The sequence below is a fragment of the Trachypithecus francoisi genome, unplaced genomic scaffold (assembly GCF_009764315.1).
Source record: "Trachypithecus francoisi isolate TF-2019V2 unplaced genomic scaffold, Tfra_2.0 Lachesis_group4, whole genome shotgun sequence".
NCBI lineage: Eukaryota > Metazoa > Chordata > Mammalia > Primates > Cercopithecidae > Trachypithecus > Trachypithecus francoisi.
Window position 1 is genome coordinate 92074752 of NW_022681469.1, and position 19738 is coordinate 92094489.

Genomic DNA, 19738 nt, shown 5'->3' on the forward strand with positions numbered 1-19738 from the left:
AAAGGGGGAGTTTCGATGTTGTGGTTTATGAACCAGGTACTTTCCATTCACTCAGTCAACAGAAAGAAAAAGAGAGAGAGAGAGCACGCCTCCTACCTTTTTTTTTTTTTTTAACTACAGATAAGGAGACGGAAACTATTAAATAAGAAGGGGGGAAACTCCCGCATATTTCACCTTGACCTGGCTGGACTGGTCTGTTGCCTGTAAGAGGCGGGTGTTGCCTTAAAATGAGATGTCAAACCTCTGGACTGGGAATCACTCCTGCCCCTAGAGGGAAAAGAGAACCATCACTGTGTTGAACTGGAAACACTGTCTTGTTTCCAATGCGGGGGACTGAGTTCCTTCCCTCGACTTAGCGTGGTAATGACAGGACCCGAGGAGACGCGCTGCTTCCCGAACAGTTGCCCAGCATAACACCCGCACCCTACTTGCACCTAAATTTCTGAGCTGCGAGCAGGCAGAAACGCCTCCCACCTTCTCTCCTTAGCTCCCCTCTCCCCACTTAGCTGCTGTCTGTAACTTCTTTGTTCCGTTTACTGGGAAGGTGACGCTTAAGATCAAAAGACCCACTGTAACTTGCAAGAGCCCAGAGCCACCACCAGACGCTGGGGAAAAACAGGGCTGTCCAGCCTAGGATTAAGGTTTTGAGTAGGGAAGGAGCAGCGAGAAATCTCGGCCGGTCGCTCCGGGAACAGCCCCTGCAGACTGGTCCAACTCTCCAAAGGCTAGGGAGACCGGGGCAGACTTGTGGTGGGGCAGAGGACGAGCTCCTAACTCCAAGCAAAGTGCTAAGTAGAGGGCGTTGGGGGCAGGGGAGGTCCCTTGACTCCACTTTGTATGCAGCAGCTGCGGGGCAGTGAGTATCTCCGAACAAAGCGGCGAGCAGCGCGGGGGTGAGAGATTGGGGTTTGCTCGCAGCTGCTGCTGGCGCTGAGCGAGTCTCCCACCACCCCCGCGAGCGTTGGGGTGCAAGGATTCGGGGGAGGAGGGAGAAGGGAACGAGGCGTGCCATTCCTGTTGCGCGGCTACGCTTCAGGAGTTCTTGTGAACGATGGGAATGGCAACTATCAGAGCCAAGGGGGAAAAAAAAGAGCTGGAGTGAGCAAAACAAAGAGCGAGTGTGGGCCGTGGTGACTTCATGCCTCACCAATGTCCCGCCCACGCTGCTCCGAGCTGTTACTGCTGCTCCTGCCCGGGCTGCAGCCGCGCCTGCGGGCAGCCGAGCCTAGGCGCTCCGGTAGCGTGGGGAGGTTTCCTAGCAACTCTCTGCCCTGAGTGTACCCGGCTACCCGCAGGTCTGGAGCACCCCCGGGGGCCAGAGCAGGACCACCCCTCTCCCGCCCATCGCCGCCCTCGCCTCTCTCGCATCCTCGCCGTGTGCACCCCAGAGCGTGCCAGCAACTCGGGCTCTGGACTGCGGGACGCCTGAGCCGCGCACTGGGGCCGAAAGGACAAGGGCACGCAGCCCCCGCCCCGCGTAGCCGGGCTCCGGCACCCGGCGGAACCTCCCCTTCTGCGCTCGCAGCCGCGGGCCCCACTCCCCGCCAGGCAGGGAGCGGCGATGCCTCGCTCTGTGCCTGCGGGAGTCGGCGGGTGCTTCTAGGGAGCTCCCAGAGTCGCCTCCCCCTGTTGCTGGCATCCCAAGCTTCCTCCCTCGCCAGCCAGGACGCTGCCGACTTGTCTTTGCCCGCTGCTCTGCAGGCAAGGCTGCAAAGCTGCAGCTAGTGAAGTTGGCCTCCCTGCCCACCTGTGGAAGAAACTGCGCTGATTGATGCGCCATCGACTTTTTTCCCCTCGACCTCGCCGGCGTCCCCTCCCACAGATCCAGCATCACCCAGTGAATGTACATTAGGGTGGTTCCCCCCCTCCAGCTTTGGGCTTTGTCTGGGTTTGATTGTGTTTGGCTCTTCACTAAGCTGATTTATGCAGCAGAAGCCCCACCGGCTGGAGAGAAACAAAAGCTCTTTTCTTTGTCCCGGAGCAGGCTGCGGAGCCCTTGCAGAGCCCTCTCTCCAATCGCCGCCGGGGCCCTTGGCCGTCGAAGGAGGTGCTTCTCGCGGAGACCGCGGGACCTGCCGTGCCGAGCCGGGAGGGCCGCAGGGGCCCTGAGATGCCGAGCGGTGCCCAGGCCCGCTTACCTGCACCGCTTGCTCCGAGCCGCGGGGTCAGCCTGCTAGGCCTGCGGAAAACGTCCTAGCGACACTCGGCCCGCGGGCCCCGAGGTGCGCCCGGGAGGCGCGAGCGCGCGTCGGGAAAGCAGGCAGGCGGCGGGCGCGGGGCGGGCTGTTTTGCATTATGTGTGGCTCGGCCCTGGCTTTTTTTACCGCTGCATTTGTCTGCCTGCAAAACGACCGGCGAGGTCCCGCCTCGTTCCTCTGGGCAGCCTGCGTGCTTTCACTTGTTCTTGGACTGGGCCAAGGTGGTAAGTTGTTTTGTTTTGTTTTGTTTTCTTCTTTTCCTCAAAGGTCTTGGGCTGGCACGAAGAGCTGCCCGGCCAGAGCATCCCGGCCAGGTAAGTTGCGGTCATCAGAGAACTTCAAGAGGGCGGGTGCGTGGCAGCGTCCTCCAGCACAGATGGCCTCTAGGCCAGGTGTCAAGCATTCCTGCCCTGGAGCGACAGCAAGGACTAATTATCAGAGGAGGCACTGTGTGTTACTCCTAGGTGTTGAGGAAGCCCTAACAGAAAGGAATTTTGGAAGACAGGGTGTCCTGTTTACAGAAGTCATTTAGGGGCCCTGGTCCATTCTTAAGGGCATCGTCTGTACAGAATATTCTCCCCATCTTTCTAACATTTGGGTCCACTAATGACTAACTTGCCTTTAACTCGAGGCTGTAGATAAGTTGGTTATAATGGGAGTAGTCTTCGATTTTTGAGTCCAGAAAAGGACAGCATACGAGTTTCTACTATCATTAGTGGTAAATCTGAATGAATTACCCACACTGGAGGGATATTCTTGCTTTAAGTCACCATCCTTTCAGCTTAAAAAAAAAACACTATCTAATTGATCCCTCACTGAGATCCATCTCTGATAGAGAGAAGCAGAAAGAACTCTGGACCAGGAGTGACAGCTTTCTGTCCAGGCAAACCATTTATGTCAGAGCTACCTTGATGTGGAGAGGTTAACTGTATGAAATTCATTGTCCTCATCTGTAAAACGAGGTTAGTAATACCTGCCTTCTCTAAATCACAAAGGGAAGTTCAAGTCAAATAGTACATGAGAAGGAGTTTTAGGACTTTTGATTTATGAGACAAAATCAAATGTGAGATGGTATACCGGATTGGATTGTTGGAAAATTATACAACTAAGTAATAGGACGAATCATGAGTTTAGAATGAGTTCTTAATGGTTTTTAATATAGACCCAACAATTATTTTTGCCAATGCAGTGACTATTGTCATACTTTCTTTTTTTTTTTTTTTTAATTTCACTTTTTCTCTGTTTGGTCACCAAGTCCTTAAATTATATTAGAGCCTTTCTGTGACCTCTCGGGCTCAAGGAGAGTTTAATTAATAGTTGTAATTGTTTTGTAGGTTAAAATTTACTCCTCTACTTTGATGTGCCAAGTTTTTGCCTGAAGCTAATTAAAACAGTCAAGTCATAACCTTATAAGTAGGCTCTCTCTCTGTATATGTATATATAAACATTTGGAAACATCCAGCTATCTTTAGTAAATTGTTGCATATATAGTTTTCTAATATTTGTTTCAGGGAGATTTGCTCAGTTATCTGAAATGGAGAAATTAGAGTAAATCTCTTGATCTTGTGGTTATTTTTTTGGCTTGTTTGTTGATTTCAAAATAGTGAAAAGGCAAAGGAAAAGGTAACATTCATTATCAGTTATCTCTTAAATGGAAGAAACATACATTTGTTGCAGCAAATTTTCCACTAAGCATAATTTCATCCTGTTTCAATAAGTAATAAAGTCCTTTTCTAGATTTAGTAAACACACACACACACTAATAAAATGACCAAAATTTGTGTTAACACAGTATATTTTGTTCCCAATGTATAGGCAAAGGAAAAAGTCCCACTTGCCTCTAAAATTTGCTATTTATAGTACATTTTTAAAAAACATTAACTGTGCTTATAAACATTAGTCAGGCTCTTGTGAAAAAGCATTGTATTTCTACCCAGCATCTAAAACTGATTTGAAGGAAATATTATGAATGGGCCTCCTTGCACCTGCAGACCTGAAAAGGGAATGCTTTTCTGAAATCAGAACAAGGCATCCTTTTCCCAGTCTCTGTCAATATACAAAGGTTTCTGATGTATACTGATTTGCATGGCAGTTAAAAACATGCAAAAAATGTAAATTATAGCCAGTATAACTCAGAAAATTAGAGATCAGCATAAACTGCTGTACTTTTGTGATATACTACAAGTCTCAAATTATATGTCTTTACAGTGCAAATTAGATGCTTAAAGCAGAATAGAAATTTAGGTATCAGTTACAAAGGAAATCTTGTTCCCTTGCTCAGTAGTTTACACCAGGAAAATGTTGAGGGCAATAAAGCCATACAAAAGAGACCAGAAGCTGCATAAGATCAGCATAACTTTGGGTTTAATTTTTAAAGCAGAATTTATAGGTCTGGAACACATAGTTTATTTTTAATAACAAATATATAGTGAGCAGTGGGGGATGTTATTAATCAAATCCAAAGATTTCTGATATAGAAAAAATTATTGCAGTTTGTTTTTTAACTATACCTGGTGGAAATTACCCATAGCTAGAGAAATAATAGCACTATAAAATGGTTAATAAATAACCAGAAAACATAAAGTATATCTAGTGATTAATATTGGAAGAGTTAATGTAGCAACATTGTTTCCACATGTACTTATTTTAAAAGATAAAGAACTTTCATTACCTACATTTTTATATAGCAATATAAGTGTAACAAATTTCAGATATCACAGTTTCTTTTTAAAAAGTGGTAACTATTATTATAATGAAATTTCACCTTCTGTTTATTCAACTATCAATTATTTATTCTTTTCAACAACAACCAACTAGATTAACATTATTTTGTGACCATAGCATTACTTCCCCTCAAAACGTTGCATAGCATAAGTGAATTCTTTATGCTTACCTAAAGTGATTGGATATTTAAAAGAACCAAGGTATCATTAACAAAAAAAATCATCCTTCTAAATTATTTGCATAATAAGCACCCAAATTAATTCTATCTTGAAGCAATGGAGACACTTTCTGATAAATTAAAAATCATGCATGTTTGCCCTCTAAGCTGACAGCAAAGTAGCTGATATGGTTTGGAAAATGCCAGAAAAATTCCTGTGCCCCAAAATAACTTATTCTCTTGTTACCAAATCATCTGAAATCTCACTACTTAATGGATTCTTTTTGGTTAAACATGGTATTAACCCTATGATTTTTTCAAGTTTTTAACATGGTATAATGGAAATTTTCAAATGCATACAGAATTAGAGAGAATGGTATAAGGGACTGCTATATACTCATCACCCAGCTTCATTAACCATCAACTCAAAGCCAACTTCTTTCATCTCTGCTCCTACCAGTACCCAATTCATCCCCTTCTCCCAACTAAATATTTTGAAATAAATTTTTCATGTCATTTTATTTTAAAATATTTCAGTAAATAAAAATTTTATGGGAGGAGGAACACACTGTAACTAATCTTACAGCATGAATTTTTTAAAAAACTGGAACTTAGGGCAACAAGAATGGTCACAATGTTTAAAGGGAGCAATTGCAGAAGAGAAAGACACAAGAAATGGCAAAGGCACAGTTTCAACCATTTACTTTTCAATAGTTCTATTATAGTTCCATTAAAAATATTTGTATTTAGAAAGTATGGATACGTAATAGCTTTTTGATATGCATGTGTATGAGGAGGGAAAAACAACATGAGTAAATCTGCTTCACCAGAGAAATGTTAATTGTTTTATTCCAATGAAATCACAGCAGGTATACCTTGTAAAGTTTCCGTTTTAAGGATCCGCCCACCCTTGCATGATTAGCTTTTCTCCCATCTACTGTATAATTTAAAGCAATATCCATATATGTGGCAAAATCTTTTTATCTCTTATTTTTCACTCTCCTTTTGCTATAAGTCCTTGAAAGAGTTGTCCATAACTCTTGTCTCCGATTCTTCTCCTCATCTTCTCTTTGAATCCATTGTGAGAAGGCTTTCTTTATCACCTCTGCAGTCCACTCTCATAAGATCAGGGTAACCTCCACATTGCCAGATCTGACGTCCAATTCTTAATCTCCATCCTGCTTGATGTATCATCTGTTGGTGACTTGACACTGTTGACCTTGCCCTCCTTGGAAATAGTTTTGTTGGCTTCTTGGACCCACACTCTCTTGGTTTAAGCTCCTTTTCCATCTCTGATGTTGATTCTTCCTCATTTCTTAACCTCCAAATGTAGGAGTGGTTCAGAACTCACTTCTAAGAACTTCTCTGATCTACTCTTGGGTCTTTTTTGTTTTGTTTTGTTTTTTTGAGAAGGCTCACTGCAAGCTCCGCCTCCCGGGTTCACGCCATTCTCCTGCCTCAGCCTCCCGAGTAGCTGGGACTGCAGGCGCCCGCCACTATGCCCGGCTAATCTTTTGTATTTTTAGTAGAGACGGGGTTTCACCGTGTTAGCCAGGATGGTCTCGATCTCCAGTCTCGATCTCGACTTTGGAATCCACCCACCTCAGCCTCCCAAAGTGCTGGGATTACAGGTGTGAGCCACCACACCCGGCCCAGTCTTGGGTCTTAAATACCATTTCTACACTGACACCTCCAGAGTATTTATCTCTAATCCTGACCTGTTATCTGATCTCCAGAAGGTGCAGCAAATTGTGTGAACCACATCTCCACTACATGCCTAAAGGCAAAAACCCTAACACATTCAAAACCAAACTCCATTTTCTTGTCCAGTCTTCATAATAATACTGTGAGAGAGGTGCCTGTTTTTGAAGCAAAGAAACAGGAGCAGAGGGGATAAGTAACTTGCCCAATGTCACCTATCTAGTAAGTAGGAGAGATGGGATTTGAACGTAGTAGAGAAAGCCCGAATTATGCTTCATAATATGAGCTTCCTAAGCAGTCTTCATCATTTCAAACCTTTGTCCACCCTTTCTGCTCAGAACTTTTCCCTAGCTCCCCCATTGTCTTCAGGCTCCTCATACAACTTCCTCCCAGCGTTGCTATGGACACACCCACGTGTGACCTCCTTGAGGGGAGAAGCTGCCTATATTTTTGTGTGTCCAGTGCTTGGTACACAGTAGGTCTTCACAAAGTATCTGGAGTAAATGACCCCATGGATAACTTGAGGCTAATAGTGAGCAATCTAAAATTGGGCAGCTAAGCAAATTCTCCCTAATCAGTTCTAAGCCTCACTAGAATTTGAACTTTGAGAAATAAAGTTTTCTTTTAAAAGTGGGTTACACTATAAAGGACACTTGTTTCTGTTTTCCCAGCCCATACCAGAAAGCAGTCTCTTGACCTTCTGGGCAAATCATTAGCAAAGATTAAAAGCTGAGACTTAGTACTCTTTAATCTTATTTTTCAAAGTCTGTCTTGTTTTCAAACTTTCTGTGACAATTATTTCTATTGTTGATAATAAAATATAAAAAGTGATCCTAATTCTTTACCCTTGGTATCAACTTTAAAATTGATTTTGATTTAGATTATGAAAACTGGGATTTGTAGTAGTTTTCAACTAAATACTTTAAAAATTAATAAAAAACCCAAGCTATTCTAACTCCTTTAATTACTATTCATTCAAACTTTCTTAAAGCACATACAGCTTTATGACAGGCACTATACTGAGTTCTGGAGTTAAAAAATAACAATAGTTAAGTTTTGTGTATTATTTACTGTAGGCCAGGCACCCTCCTAGACACGTTATATGAAAATATATTATTTAATGCTTACAACCCTCTTAGTTATATACTGTTATTCCCATTGTATAGGCAAGCAAACTAATTAAAGAGGCATTGAATAACTTCTTCAAGATCTCTTAACTAATAAATAATGGTCCCAGAATTTCGATCTGTGTGGTTCGAGTCAGCATTCTGAATCATAATTATAGACATATAGATTGCTTTTCAAAGGTGAGAGGAGTCCCTACCTTGAACCTTGGAAGGTTCAACTCTAGCTGTCCTCAGACCATGACCTCAACCATGGGCAGGGAGTCCATGGGGCTTGCTCAAGTAGAGTCTGTCACCCCCTCTAGATCATCTCCAGAATTCTTAGCCTAAACAGCCTCAGGCTACTTTTATGGCCTGCCTTCTGGAGGTAAACTGAGTCACCCCTGTGCCAAATCCTAGGTGAAGATGGCCAAGGACACTGACACAGGAGAAGTAAACAGAGCTTGGACATGCGAGCTGAAGTGTCCATGCAGGTAAACGACAGGCTACCTGTGCTGCAGAACAAATCTAGAGGTGGGAGAAAAGAGGGGAAGATCATGGCCAGAGAGGCAACACTTCACACACTGCCCAGTTCCTAATCAGAAATCTGGAGGTGAATATTCCAAATTCAGACCTAGCCTTCCAGGTCATTATGCATATATATTTATCAAGGAAGGAAGATAGAACTTGTTTTACCTGTGGGTTTCTTTGCCTGGTTTGCAGCTGTTAAATATTTAGTCTGTTATGCTCACTGCTATTTGTGCTCTTGCTGTTGGCCCTGAAAAAGTTAGGGGCAGACTTGTCTACTAGTTTAAATATTACTGGCGGCCGGGTACAGTGGCTCACACCTGTAATCCCATCACTTTGGGAGGCTGAGGTGGGAGGATCACTTGATGTCAGGAGTTCGAGACCAGCCTGGCCAACATGATGAAACCCCATCTTTACTAAAAATACAAAAATTAGCCGGGCATGGCAGTGCGCACCCGTAGTCCCAGATTCTTGACAGACTGAGGCACAAGAATTGCTGGATCCCAGGAGGTTGCAGTGAGCCAAGATCATGCCACAGCACTCCAGCCTGGGCAACAGAGCGAGATTGCATCTCAAAAATAGATACATAAATAACAAACAAATAAATATTATTGGGGGGAGACAAAGAAAGCACCAGAGACCATTGCATAAGGTAATCTGGTAGTCTTGACTACCTCATGTCAAAGTGCTTTTATGTTTTAGTAACTAAATCCCTTTTGGTAATCTTCGAGATGTGTACAGATTATACAAAATTTTACTCTCTTGCAAATCATGTTATAATGAGAGTCAAATGTATGCATAGTGTTAATTTAATTTTACTTATTTCCCACTATTATTTTAAAAAATATTTTAGAAGGCCGAGCACAGTGGCTCACACCTGTAATCCCAGTACTTTTGGAGGCAGAGGTGGGCGGATCACGAGGTCAGGAGTTTGAGACTAGCCTGGCCAACATGGTGAAACCCTGTCTCCACTAAAAATACAAAAATTAGCTGTGTGGTTGTGCACACCTATAATCCCAGCTACTCGGGAGGCTGAGGCAGGAGAGTTGTTTGAACCCGTGAGATAGAGGTTGCAGTGAGCTGAGATTGTGCCATTGTACTCCAACCTGGCAACAGAGCGAGACTTCATCTCAAAAAAAAAAAACAAAAAAAAAACTTAGGAAAGAACATTTTACTGACCCGAATGACCTAATTTGGTCCAATTATTCAGCTAGCATGTATTTGATATTTGATATTTAATATCTATAAATGAATGATTATATAGAAAAAGCAGTGCCATACTACATTCATGGAGTAAAAGGACTATTTTTCAACTTAAAGTCAATCTTAATGTGACCTTATTTTGTCTTTCACAGTAAGCAAATTATTTGATTTACACACCAAAAAAATGAAAGTCAGAATGATTTCCATTGGGATTTTATAATTTAATTAAAACAGACCCAACTTTTAACAAAAGTGCTAAGATCAACTCTTGCTAGGAAGCTACTAATATTAAACAGATATATTTAAATTATCTTCCTGCAGTTATTGAAAAAAGTCCTTAACTAATATTAGTTTAGGAAACAAAAATAAGATTATTAACTTCAAATTGCATTGTTAAAGTGTTCTTATCAGATATATACTTTTAAGATGATTTTTAAAGATGCTTCTGTTTTGAGTGCTATTATCCAAAGTACTAAACGTTCATTTTTAGGCCAAGAGCAGTGGTTCACACCTGTAATAACAGCACTTTGGAGACCAAGGTGGGTGGATCACCTGAAGTTAGGAGTTCGAGACCAGCCTGGCCAATATGGTGAAACCCCGTCTCTACTAAAAATACAAAAATTAGCCGGGCATGCTGGCGGGCACCTGTAATCCCAGCTACTCAAGAGGCTGAGGCAGGAGAATCGCCTGAACCCGGAAGGCCAAGGTTGCAGTGAGCCGAGATCGCGCCACTGCACTCCAGCCTAGGAGAGAAAAAGTGAGACTTTGTCTAAAATAAAATAAAATAAAATAAAATAAAATATAAAAGTTCATTTTATAAAGCAGCATATAAGGTCTTATAAAGCGGCCTTTCATGCTGACCTCATCAACGAGCCAACCATCACTGCTGGAATGGTTTTAGGTGTGCGCTGTGTCTGCCAGGTATTTTATTGTTGTTTTGCTTTTTTTGTAATCAACAAATACTGTTACATTTGTTAAGGACAGAATCTGTTGCTATTCCAGATAAATGTTGGTATAATTTGTTTATTCCAGAGGATTGCCAAAAATTTTACAGTCTCGTGATAGTACAGGGTAAGAAAGCAGTGTAGCCGTCAAGGGCTAGTTCAAGTCAAAGTCCATGGAAGAGACCAAGTTTGGAAGTGGAGAGAAGGATTGGTGATGAAGACAGGAGGATGAAAAGCTAGAAATATTCCAGCTCTGAAAAATTGTACCAAATATATCTTATTAGGTATGTGAGATGTGTGGTGGATTTGGGCCAGGAATGTTTTGGTGTTTTCCATGGTTTTGGACTCAACTTCCTTTTAGGATAGAACAGGTTGATATTTCAAGATCTGCCAATAGTAAATGAAGCCACAGTTAAAAGTACTGCTGTTTCATGTGTACATGTGGTACAAGGGTTCTTTCCTTGGAATTGAACAACAAACAGCTTCCCAGGTAAAGGCATTTTTTTTTTTTTTCTGATTTTAGTAAGGACCATATATTTAGGATAATTTCTTAGTAACCGTTACAGGTACTAGGTGGGGAAGGGGGCTGGGTGAAAAGCTTCATCCTTACCGAATGAGGGATTACCACTATGCTTTAAAGGATCATTAGAATATTATGAGGCCAAACAAAGAAAATAATTAAAAGGAAAATTCAAAATTCTACAAGGACTGGATTGACAGGATTTATATTAAGGAGTATCAAATAGGGAATGTCTTCTCTAATTGCCTGCTGGAGAGGTGCAAAGAGGCCAGGCTGGGTAGGCTTAGTCATGTAAGGTATTCATTGACTGCAATAGAACAAAGGCTGCAAAGAAGTTTTGGGGTAGCCAGGACTTGCTGTAGAACTGGCTGTTCTAGTTGGAAACAAAGACACTATTGTATCTGAACTGTATTGTTGGCAGCAAAATGACTGACTGGTCTCTTTCTTAGTACAAACCATGCCTCCTAAGGTATTGCTCCATTGTCTTTTTGTGCATTTGGTTTGGATTTTTATGGGGAATTGAAGACAAGTGGATCATAAAGTGCAAAATAAAATGCTCTAGAAATGACAGATGGAGCCCAATTTCCGAGAAAATTCATCTGGACAGTGGCAACACTGAGAAAAGAAAAGAAACATTAAAGAAGGGAGTCACTTTCAGGCATCCTTGGTTTTGGTTAAAAAGGTCCCTTCCGTTGAGCGTGTCAGTCACTACCAGCTAGAACAAGGGCCCTAAGGTGAGGGTCAATGTATGTAATCAGAGAGCCTGACCTCAGGTTGATACTGAAAATATGAGAACTAAATGGCATTACTAGCAGTCTTTAGTTTAGAAGATATAGCATGTTTGGTGCCTTGTGAAGAAGGTGTCCAAGGACACATGATACTTTGTAACATCAGATGGGATTTGTGATCACATGGCAGAAGGGAAGGGGGCTCTTCAGCACATGCCTGTGGCCCACTTAAGACAGCATAGCCAGCTGGAGATTGGGCCTAGACCACCCTTCTAGGGCTGTCTGGGGCTGACAGTTGGCTACTTGGGGGTCAGCATAGCACTGATGCCAGAACTCACTGTTGCTTGAGGATGGATTATCTGGTTATAGACTTGTCTGGGCAGAGATTGACTTTTGGGCATTATGAAGTCAGACATCAGGGCTTTTTGGACAAATTCTGCCTCCTAGGGATGTGTTTGAGCTAAAAATAAAATGATACGTTACTTCTGACTGCTTTCTACTGGGGGGGGGTAGAAATGTTGGGTCAGCCAGAACGATCACTGGATGTTACACTCCTCCTTCTCACAGGGCAAACTTCTCAGAGACTGCCCAGATGGTATATGATATTTTCTCCTATACTGCATAATTTGCAATTCCTTTGGGATTAATCTTAAGGAAAAAAAAAAAAAAAAAGCCCACATGCAGAACCAAAGTATTCTTGGCCCTTTGAACAATCTAGATGCTTCTAGCATGATACAAAAGAACATCAAGCTCCAGAGGACGCCAGAATTGGCCTCCAAGTTGTATAATATAAAGCTGCCCTAGTGTCAGAGGACCCACTAACTGGTCAGTCCACTTGAGGATCTTTGTTAGGGCTCTTCATTGACAATCAAGGAACTAAATACCCTGAAAGTCCAAAGAAATATTGAATTACCTCAATGTTTTGGAGCTTACCTCTCCAGCCTAGTGGCACTCTTATACATGAATTTCCTAGGCGGAATTTGGATTCCCAAAAACATTACCCTTAAAAGTGCAAGCTCACCTTTCTAGGCCTCTGAGAATGCTGTACAGTAAGTGATCCAGGATGGTCTAAATGAGTTGGTTACACAAGACCAGGTTGTTGGACGTTGCCTGGATATACAGTAAACTCTTCCATCCAAAAGATCACAAGAGGTGCCACATAAACACTGGGAGACTGTCTGGAAATTACAGAATCTGAGAGGGCTTTACCAACAACTTCTATACCCATGGCACATTTCGTAAAAGATTTTTCATTCATTTTAATTTTAATTTTTTTCTGAATTGTTGGTGTGCAAAAGTGAAAGGTGGTGGGAATCCGGGCACTTTAGGGTTGTTCAGGAGCCAAGGAATCAATGGCCACAGATACTCACACTGCATGTGAGAGCACAGAAACCTAGAAACACAAAGTTTGGAGTTTGGTTGTCATTTGTTTGGGAATAGTGCAGAGCCTTCCAGGCCAGAAGAAACAGATTAACTTAGCTGTCTCTGCCTAATCAATGGATATGCAATGTGGGTCTGACAAGGTGAAGAGACATCCTATTGCCTCAGTCATGGTGAGGGTGTAGCTCCTGTATTTCCCATTCAAATATAAATTAGTTGTACATTTTGAAAGGCAGCTTGTGGGTCTTTAGTAGACATGGCAGAGTTGAACCTGAAAGGTATTAAGTGTTAGAAGACAAAAGAGATCTGAGGTCCAAGGGAAAGCTAAGTAGGAAACAGAGGGGCTCAGACATCAAAGTTTAGTCCTAGGAAGTTGGATATTGGCAGATAATTTCATGTCTTTGAACAGGTTTGCTGCCATTTGGCCAGTTTTTATTGATCCGGCTGCCTGGGCTGACTCTCAGTAGTAACCTAACAATACCGTGTGGTTTTTAACAGATAATGTATATTTGGGAACCAGACAGAATAAAGATGCAATCATGTAATAAAATCGCCCGGGAGATTCCTTAAGGAAGTTTTCTCTGGCCCTCCCACTCTCCCTTGAGGTGACATCATCCTGTTATCTGCTGCCTGCTGCACCCTGCCTGTTCCATTTGATAGCACTGCTATTAAGTTCTGTCTTATGTCAGGTTGTGCTATTATTCTACAACAGGAACATATGCAGGTGCCTTATCCCTAAAACACTGCACAATGCCATGACTTAATTGCAAGTATTACATAATAACAAAAAAATTCAAGGATGGAGAAGCCATCAAAATTACTACCTCAAAATTCCTTAAGAAGAGGAGTTTTCTGCTCTCCACTCCCAGATGATAATGTCCTTTCTCTTTTGACTAAATCTTGGCCCATTTTCTTCCTCTAATCAAGTAGCTTTTGATAATACTAACAGAGCTACCTATGAGCAGGTAAACATTAGTTATAGGAAAATCCTGGTCACCTAGAGTGCCTATGAAAGGTGATGTTTTAATTAGTTAAATTCTATGGCCATTTATATTCTGACTCTTGCCTTTGAACATCTTTTCAACAAGTGTGTGTACACTTTCCTTTCTTGGTAAGTACATCATTTAAACTTTCTTTGATATTTGAAAAAAGCCTTGCAGTTATCCTTTGATCAGATTTGCAAATTTTCACCATTACCATTTAATCAATAAATGAATTCATTGCTTGAGCACCTGCTCAGTGCATTTCACATTGGACTAGTTGCTATGGGGACAGAGAGGAAGTAAGGTGTCAAGGAGATAGGGTGGCTGAGCCTGAGGAGCTGTGTGGGCATACAATATGAGATGGCGCTGGGGGCAGAGGTGAGCAGTTTGGGCCATTAGTGCTGTAGAGCTTTAGGCTTCTGATTCAGACAGGAAATAGGTCAAATGTGTTCTGATGCAAGACAGAACATTGCAGTCTTTTCTAAAGATTAATACTTAGTTTTAGTTTTTCTCATTTTTTAGGAGGGAATTAAAATCTAGAGCCTTGATTAATTGAAGGTTCCAGCTATTTAGATTTTACAATACATATGGTCCACCTTTTCTAGGCATAGTGTATTTTGTGAGATGGTCTTAAAATGCATCAGCACAAAGCAAAATCCAGACTGTGTCTCCAATAGTACATATAATTATTTGCATTGTTTTTATCTATTAGGAGAAACTTTTAAATGTGTGTGTAAAGACAGGAAGAACAGAAGTACCAGTATTAATTTATTAAATGAGTAAAGTGAGGATATCACAATGGCAAAATTCAGGGACAACCTGTGGGAAACAATAGTGCTTTGTGTGTGTGCAGGGAGCAGTGTGGAATGGCCAGAGGAGCAAGTGCAGTAGGAGGACAAAGCTTCCCCAGGGAGACGCACCCTGAGCTGAGCTCCAGAGTTGACCAAGAGAAGGGACAACATCGGGAGGAAGTTACCCGAATGTCACAGAAGTAAACAAAAAGAGAGAGAGAGCACATAGGATGTTTTGGGCAAGGCAGGGGAGACACCCATTCATCCTCTCCTTCAGTGAATACCTACTGAGCTCTTACACTGTGCCTGCTATTGCTCTAAGCCTCAGGGATATGGCAGAGAACCAAACAAAAAGATCTGCTCTCATGGAGCTTTTGTTCTACTTTAGAGAGACAGACATTTGACATATTAAAGAAACAGAATGTGTAGCACACCAGACAGCACTCAGTATCTAGCACCTTCTGTAGAGAGAAAGAAACCCAGATGTGTAGTCAAGAGTACTGGAGAAGGAGGTATGATCTTAAGTAGGATAATTAGAGAAGGTCTCACTGAGAAGGTGCTATCTGAGCCAAGTCCCAGGGCCTCAGGAAGGGAAATATGAACAATATGTCATCTGCCTCAATAATATATCACTTTCTAGTAGGATATTGACATTATGATCCAATAAATTCTTAATTGTAGCTAAAATCGAATATGTGCTAATTATTTAATAAATATTTTTCAACAAGTGTATAGCAAATACCATTCAAAGTATGAAAACATTATGAAACTAAAGGACAAAAGTTCTTATTCTCATAAGTCTTATATTTTGGGGGAGGACAGAAAAAATATTTTTAAAAATATAGTTATACATAATTATCTAGTATGTTCAAAGGTGGTAAGTACTATGGGGAAAAGTAGAGCAGGGTTGGGGGAGGACAGAGTTGCCATTTCAAGTAGATTAGATGAGGTAGGCCTCATTAAAAAAAAAAGACCAGTGTTTGAGCCAAGCCCTCAAGGCAGTAAGAGAGTTAGCCTTCTGGGTAACTGGAGAAAGGGTAGAGAGATGAGAGGCTATGAAACAATGTGAGATATTTTTAATGTGTGAGAGGATTGAAGTACTGGTAGTGGCAGATTGTTGGTATCTGGAGCCTAGGCAGAGTGAATTAGCTTGTAAGACAAGAGGTGGTGTCAGACAGGGTGATATGTGAAACTGGAATTGTAGAGAAGTTGCAGTTACTGGTAATTACAAGGTCTAAAGTTCTTAACATGGAAGCAAAGTAGCCAAATCAGGGTGGAGGACAAAATAATTGGAGGAGAAGAGAATAAGGAGTTGATGCGTCTTGTATTGCAAAGATGATGTGTGTATATACAAAAATTGTCAGGAATTGACATAGGAGTACTGTTGGAGAAAATTATAGCAAGCAAGGAGGCAACCTTTTCCAAAAATGAGACAGCATCTCCCTATGGTTGGTAAATGTCAGTGAATGCCTGTAACAATTCAGAATAGTGGATGATATAATGTAAGCTGCAAGTGTCAAAGCTCAGGGTGGGATGACTAGGGGATAGAGAGGAAGAAGTGCCTGTGAATAGTAGTGAGGACTCAGGAAGACACACATCTCCAAGCTCAAGGATATATGGATTCTGGGAGAAACATCAGCCATTACTCATGTGGTCAGGGGAAGACGAGTTCTCAGGGGAGAGCCAAGTTTCTGTTCAAACAAGATGGTAAAGGGGACATTCAGGTAAGGGACTGGGATATGGGCATTCCTTCTGGAAGTGGACTATGAATTTCAGAGGGCACAGGGGATGGGTTTCTGGAGTTGTAAAGGAGTAGGAGATAAGGAGAAAAGAAGGGTTGTGCAGAGCCTTCTAGGGATTAGAATGTGTTGGGGGAATGAGGGTGAATCTGAGAGTCTTGGGCTTTTTGTAGAAACTGGTGCAATAAACATGGATAAGTGAGATTAGTCTTTGGGATCTCAAGGTAAATAGTGGTGATGATACTGTGAGTGGTTGAGGGGCAAGGGGAGGTTCTGAGATTTGCTCTTGATTCTTATGGAAGGAAGAGACAAGGTCTAAGGAAGCCTGACTTAGTTTTGATGTGAGGCATTCACTTCACCCCATCTCCTGTCGAAAGCAACATGAACTTTCTTTGGGCGTCTTGAGACGCTCTTGACTCCAGATGATTAAAGTGATTGCCAAATCCAACACCTGAGGATTTTACCTGAAGGGGGCTCTGCAGGCAGAGAGAAGGTATGTACATTGACCATGACGTAGGGCACTAGGGGAAAAGCAAAAGAGAGCACCTTGGAGTTAATGGCAGGTAGATTTGTTAGAACTTTATGCTGTGGTCTAAATGTTTTTGCTTCTCCAAAATTCGTGTATTGAAATCTAATCATCAATGTAATGACATTAAAGATGGGGCCTTTGGGAAATGACTAGGTCATGAAGATAGAACCCTGGTGAATTGTGTTAGTGCACTTATGAAAAAGGCCTATGGGAACTCGTCTGTCCCTTCTGCCATATGAAGACACAGCAAGAAGGTGACACCTATGAGGAAGGCACCCTCACCATACCACCCCATCTGTTGCTGCCTTTGTCTTGGTCTTGCCAGATTCCAAAACTGTGAGAAATAAATTCTGCTGTTTGTAAATTATCCAGTCTAAGGTATTTTGTTATAGCAGCCTGAATGGACTGAGACACTTGACTACTCATGTGGTGGAAATAATTCCAGGCATTTTGTTTTGTTTTGTTTTGATTTGATTGTTTAGTAGGGTAGTAATGTGATCACACTGTATCAGTGAAAGAAACTGGTAACAACGTATTTAGTGATTTTTAGTGGTAAATAGTGTTTGTAAGAGACTCTGAGAACATTGTTACATTAAAGCAAATCATCAATAAGGAGGGCCTCAACTAGGATGGATCCATGGGAATGAAAAGAGGGAGCAAGAAATACTAAAGACACTAAAGTAAAAGCAAAAAGTCTCGGTGACTGACAGGTTGTTGACGCTGTGGTATAGAGAGGAGTCAAGGTTGACCACAAAGATTTAAATCAGAATAGATGGGAAAATAATGTAATTAATGGAACAGATCATTCAAGTCAGGAAGAGGAACATAATGTTTGAGACTCGAAGATTTTGAAGTTGTGGCAGGAATCTGAGTGGGTTGCCCTGCAGATAGTTGAAAGTTCAAGACAGAAGCTTGGGTGAGAGTTTGGAACTGAAGGTACCAATTTGGTGGTCATGTTCAAGGAAGTGAGGCTTGGAATCTTGTTAGTTCATAGAGTCGTCAGGCTGTAGAGTTGAGAGAGCAATGTGAAGATAGCCAAAGACATAACAGTCTTGAGAGTTGCTTGAGAATGAGAGAAGTGATAGAGTGCCCACTCACGGTTGAAAGACAGGAAATTTAAACATTGCTAAGTGCTAGTTGCTAAATGTAATTAAGAATTATTATTTGCCTTTGAGTGATATATTAACTAGAGAGCCAGAGGAAATGATCTTGGTAATGAGGAGAGATATTTTTCTAATAAGAGAACAAAGACAATTTTGACTTGAGAAGAAGGAATATTATTTAGATTTTCTTGATAATACAAAGGTAAAGTTAGGGTCCTATCTTAAATGAGAGGACTTGGTATGAGTTCTTATGGATTTGATGAGAAAGAATTAGAACAGTGAAAGTGAAAACATATGATGGAAAGTCAAAAAAATTAATAAAAGCAGGGTCTAGGAACTAGATGAGGTGAGAAAGAAATTTGGAGGGAACCCAATTCTTAATAGGCTTCTGGCAGTGTCCCATAAGGCAGCCTCAGATAAGCAAATATTGCTTAGGATGCATCATTCCATTTGTGTCTGACCTCCTGTTCACTTTCAACTCCATGTTTTAGAGTTCTTGCACCAGTAGCCTGCTTTCTGTCTCCTCCTCTGGCTCCCCTTGAATTTGTTATTTATTCTGCTTCTCTTTGGTTTTTCATACCTAAGAACTCATTCATGGTTCCGTTATCCAGTGGCTCCTCTATAGCTCATGAGAATTTTCTGCTGCAGCTCCTGGCCCCAGAGATTCCTAATGGCTCTGTTCATGGTGGAGGTAGTGAGGTGTGGGGGGTGTCTTGGGTAAGACAGAAAAACCTTGAGCAAGGTGATGAATACATTGTAAATTTAGCTGTTTCTAGTGCTGATAACAAAATGGGGGAGCATATAAATAAGAGCTGTGACCTTTGAAAGAATAGAGATTGATAAGTGTTACAAGATGGAAGTTGGGGAGAATCTCGTAAGTAGCCAGTGGGAACAAGGAGAATATATTTCCAAAGCACTGTTTGAACACTTCCCCAAGGAATGATGAACTCTGCATAAAGCTGACTTTTGATGAAGGAGAAATGTTAGCTGGACCATTTGGGGAAATATGGAGAATATGGAATAAGAATTTTATAGGACAATATGGACTATGGTTCATAATACAGTATCAATATTAAATTTTCTGAATTTATCACTTCTACTGTGCTATATGTTTTCAAATCTCTACCAGTGATATTAAACTGAACAAATATTAATTGAAAATTATAAGATATTAAGGTACTATGGAAGATTATCTATCCTATAAGATACAGTTAACACATTTTATGATAATTCAGAGTTCCTTTTTGTCTGAGTCTCCAAAATAAAATGAATTTTAGAAAAGACAAATATTTAGAGTCACATTTGGCATTGAGGATAGAAGAGAATTTACTTTAGAGAACAGGATATAAAGTGTAATATTGATGTGTAGTTGAAGCTATATTAGTATTACTATTGATCATAATATTA

The 19738-nt window shown here is 41.5% G+C and overlaps 1 protein-coding gene across 2 annotated transcripts in view; it reads left to right on the forward strand.

Moving 5' to 3' along the window:
• Nucleotides 1-692: 692 nt before the first annotated feature.
• ITGB8 (integrin subunit beta 8) overlaps nt 693-19738 on the forward strand; it is an 85461-nt gene continuing 66415 nt past the window's right edge. Inside the window, exons 1-2 of one of the 2 annotated variants that reach the window (XM_033192845.1) lie at nt 693-1295; nt 1985-2422. In XM_033192845.1, the coding sequence (XP_033048736.1) occupies nt 2296-2422 (127 nt within the window). In that variant the 5' untranslated portion in view covers nt 693-1295; nt 1985-2295. Of the gene's footprint in view, nt 1296-1984; nt 2423-19738 lie in introns of those variants that run through there. The other variant, XM_033192846.1, reaches the window with a different exon arrangement.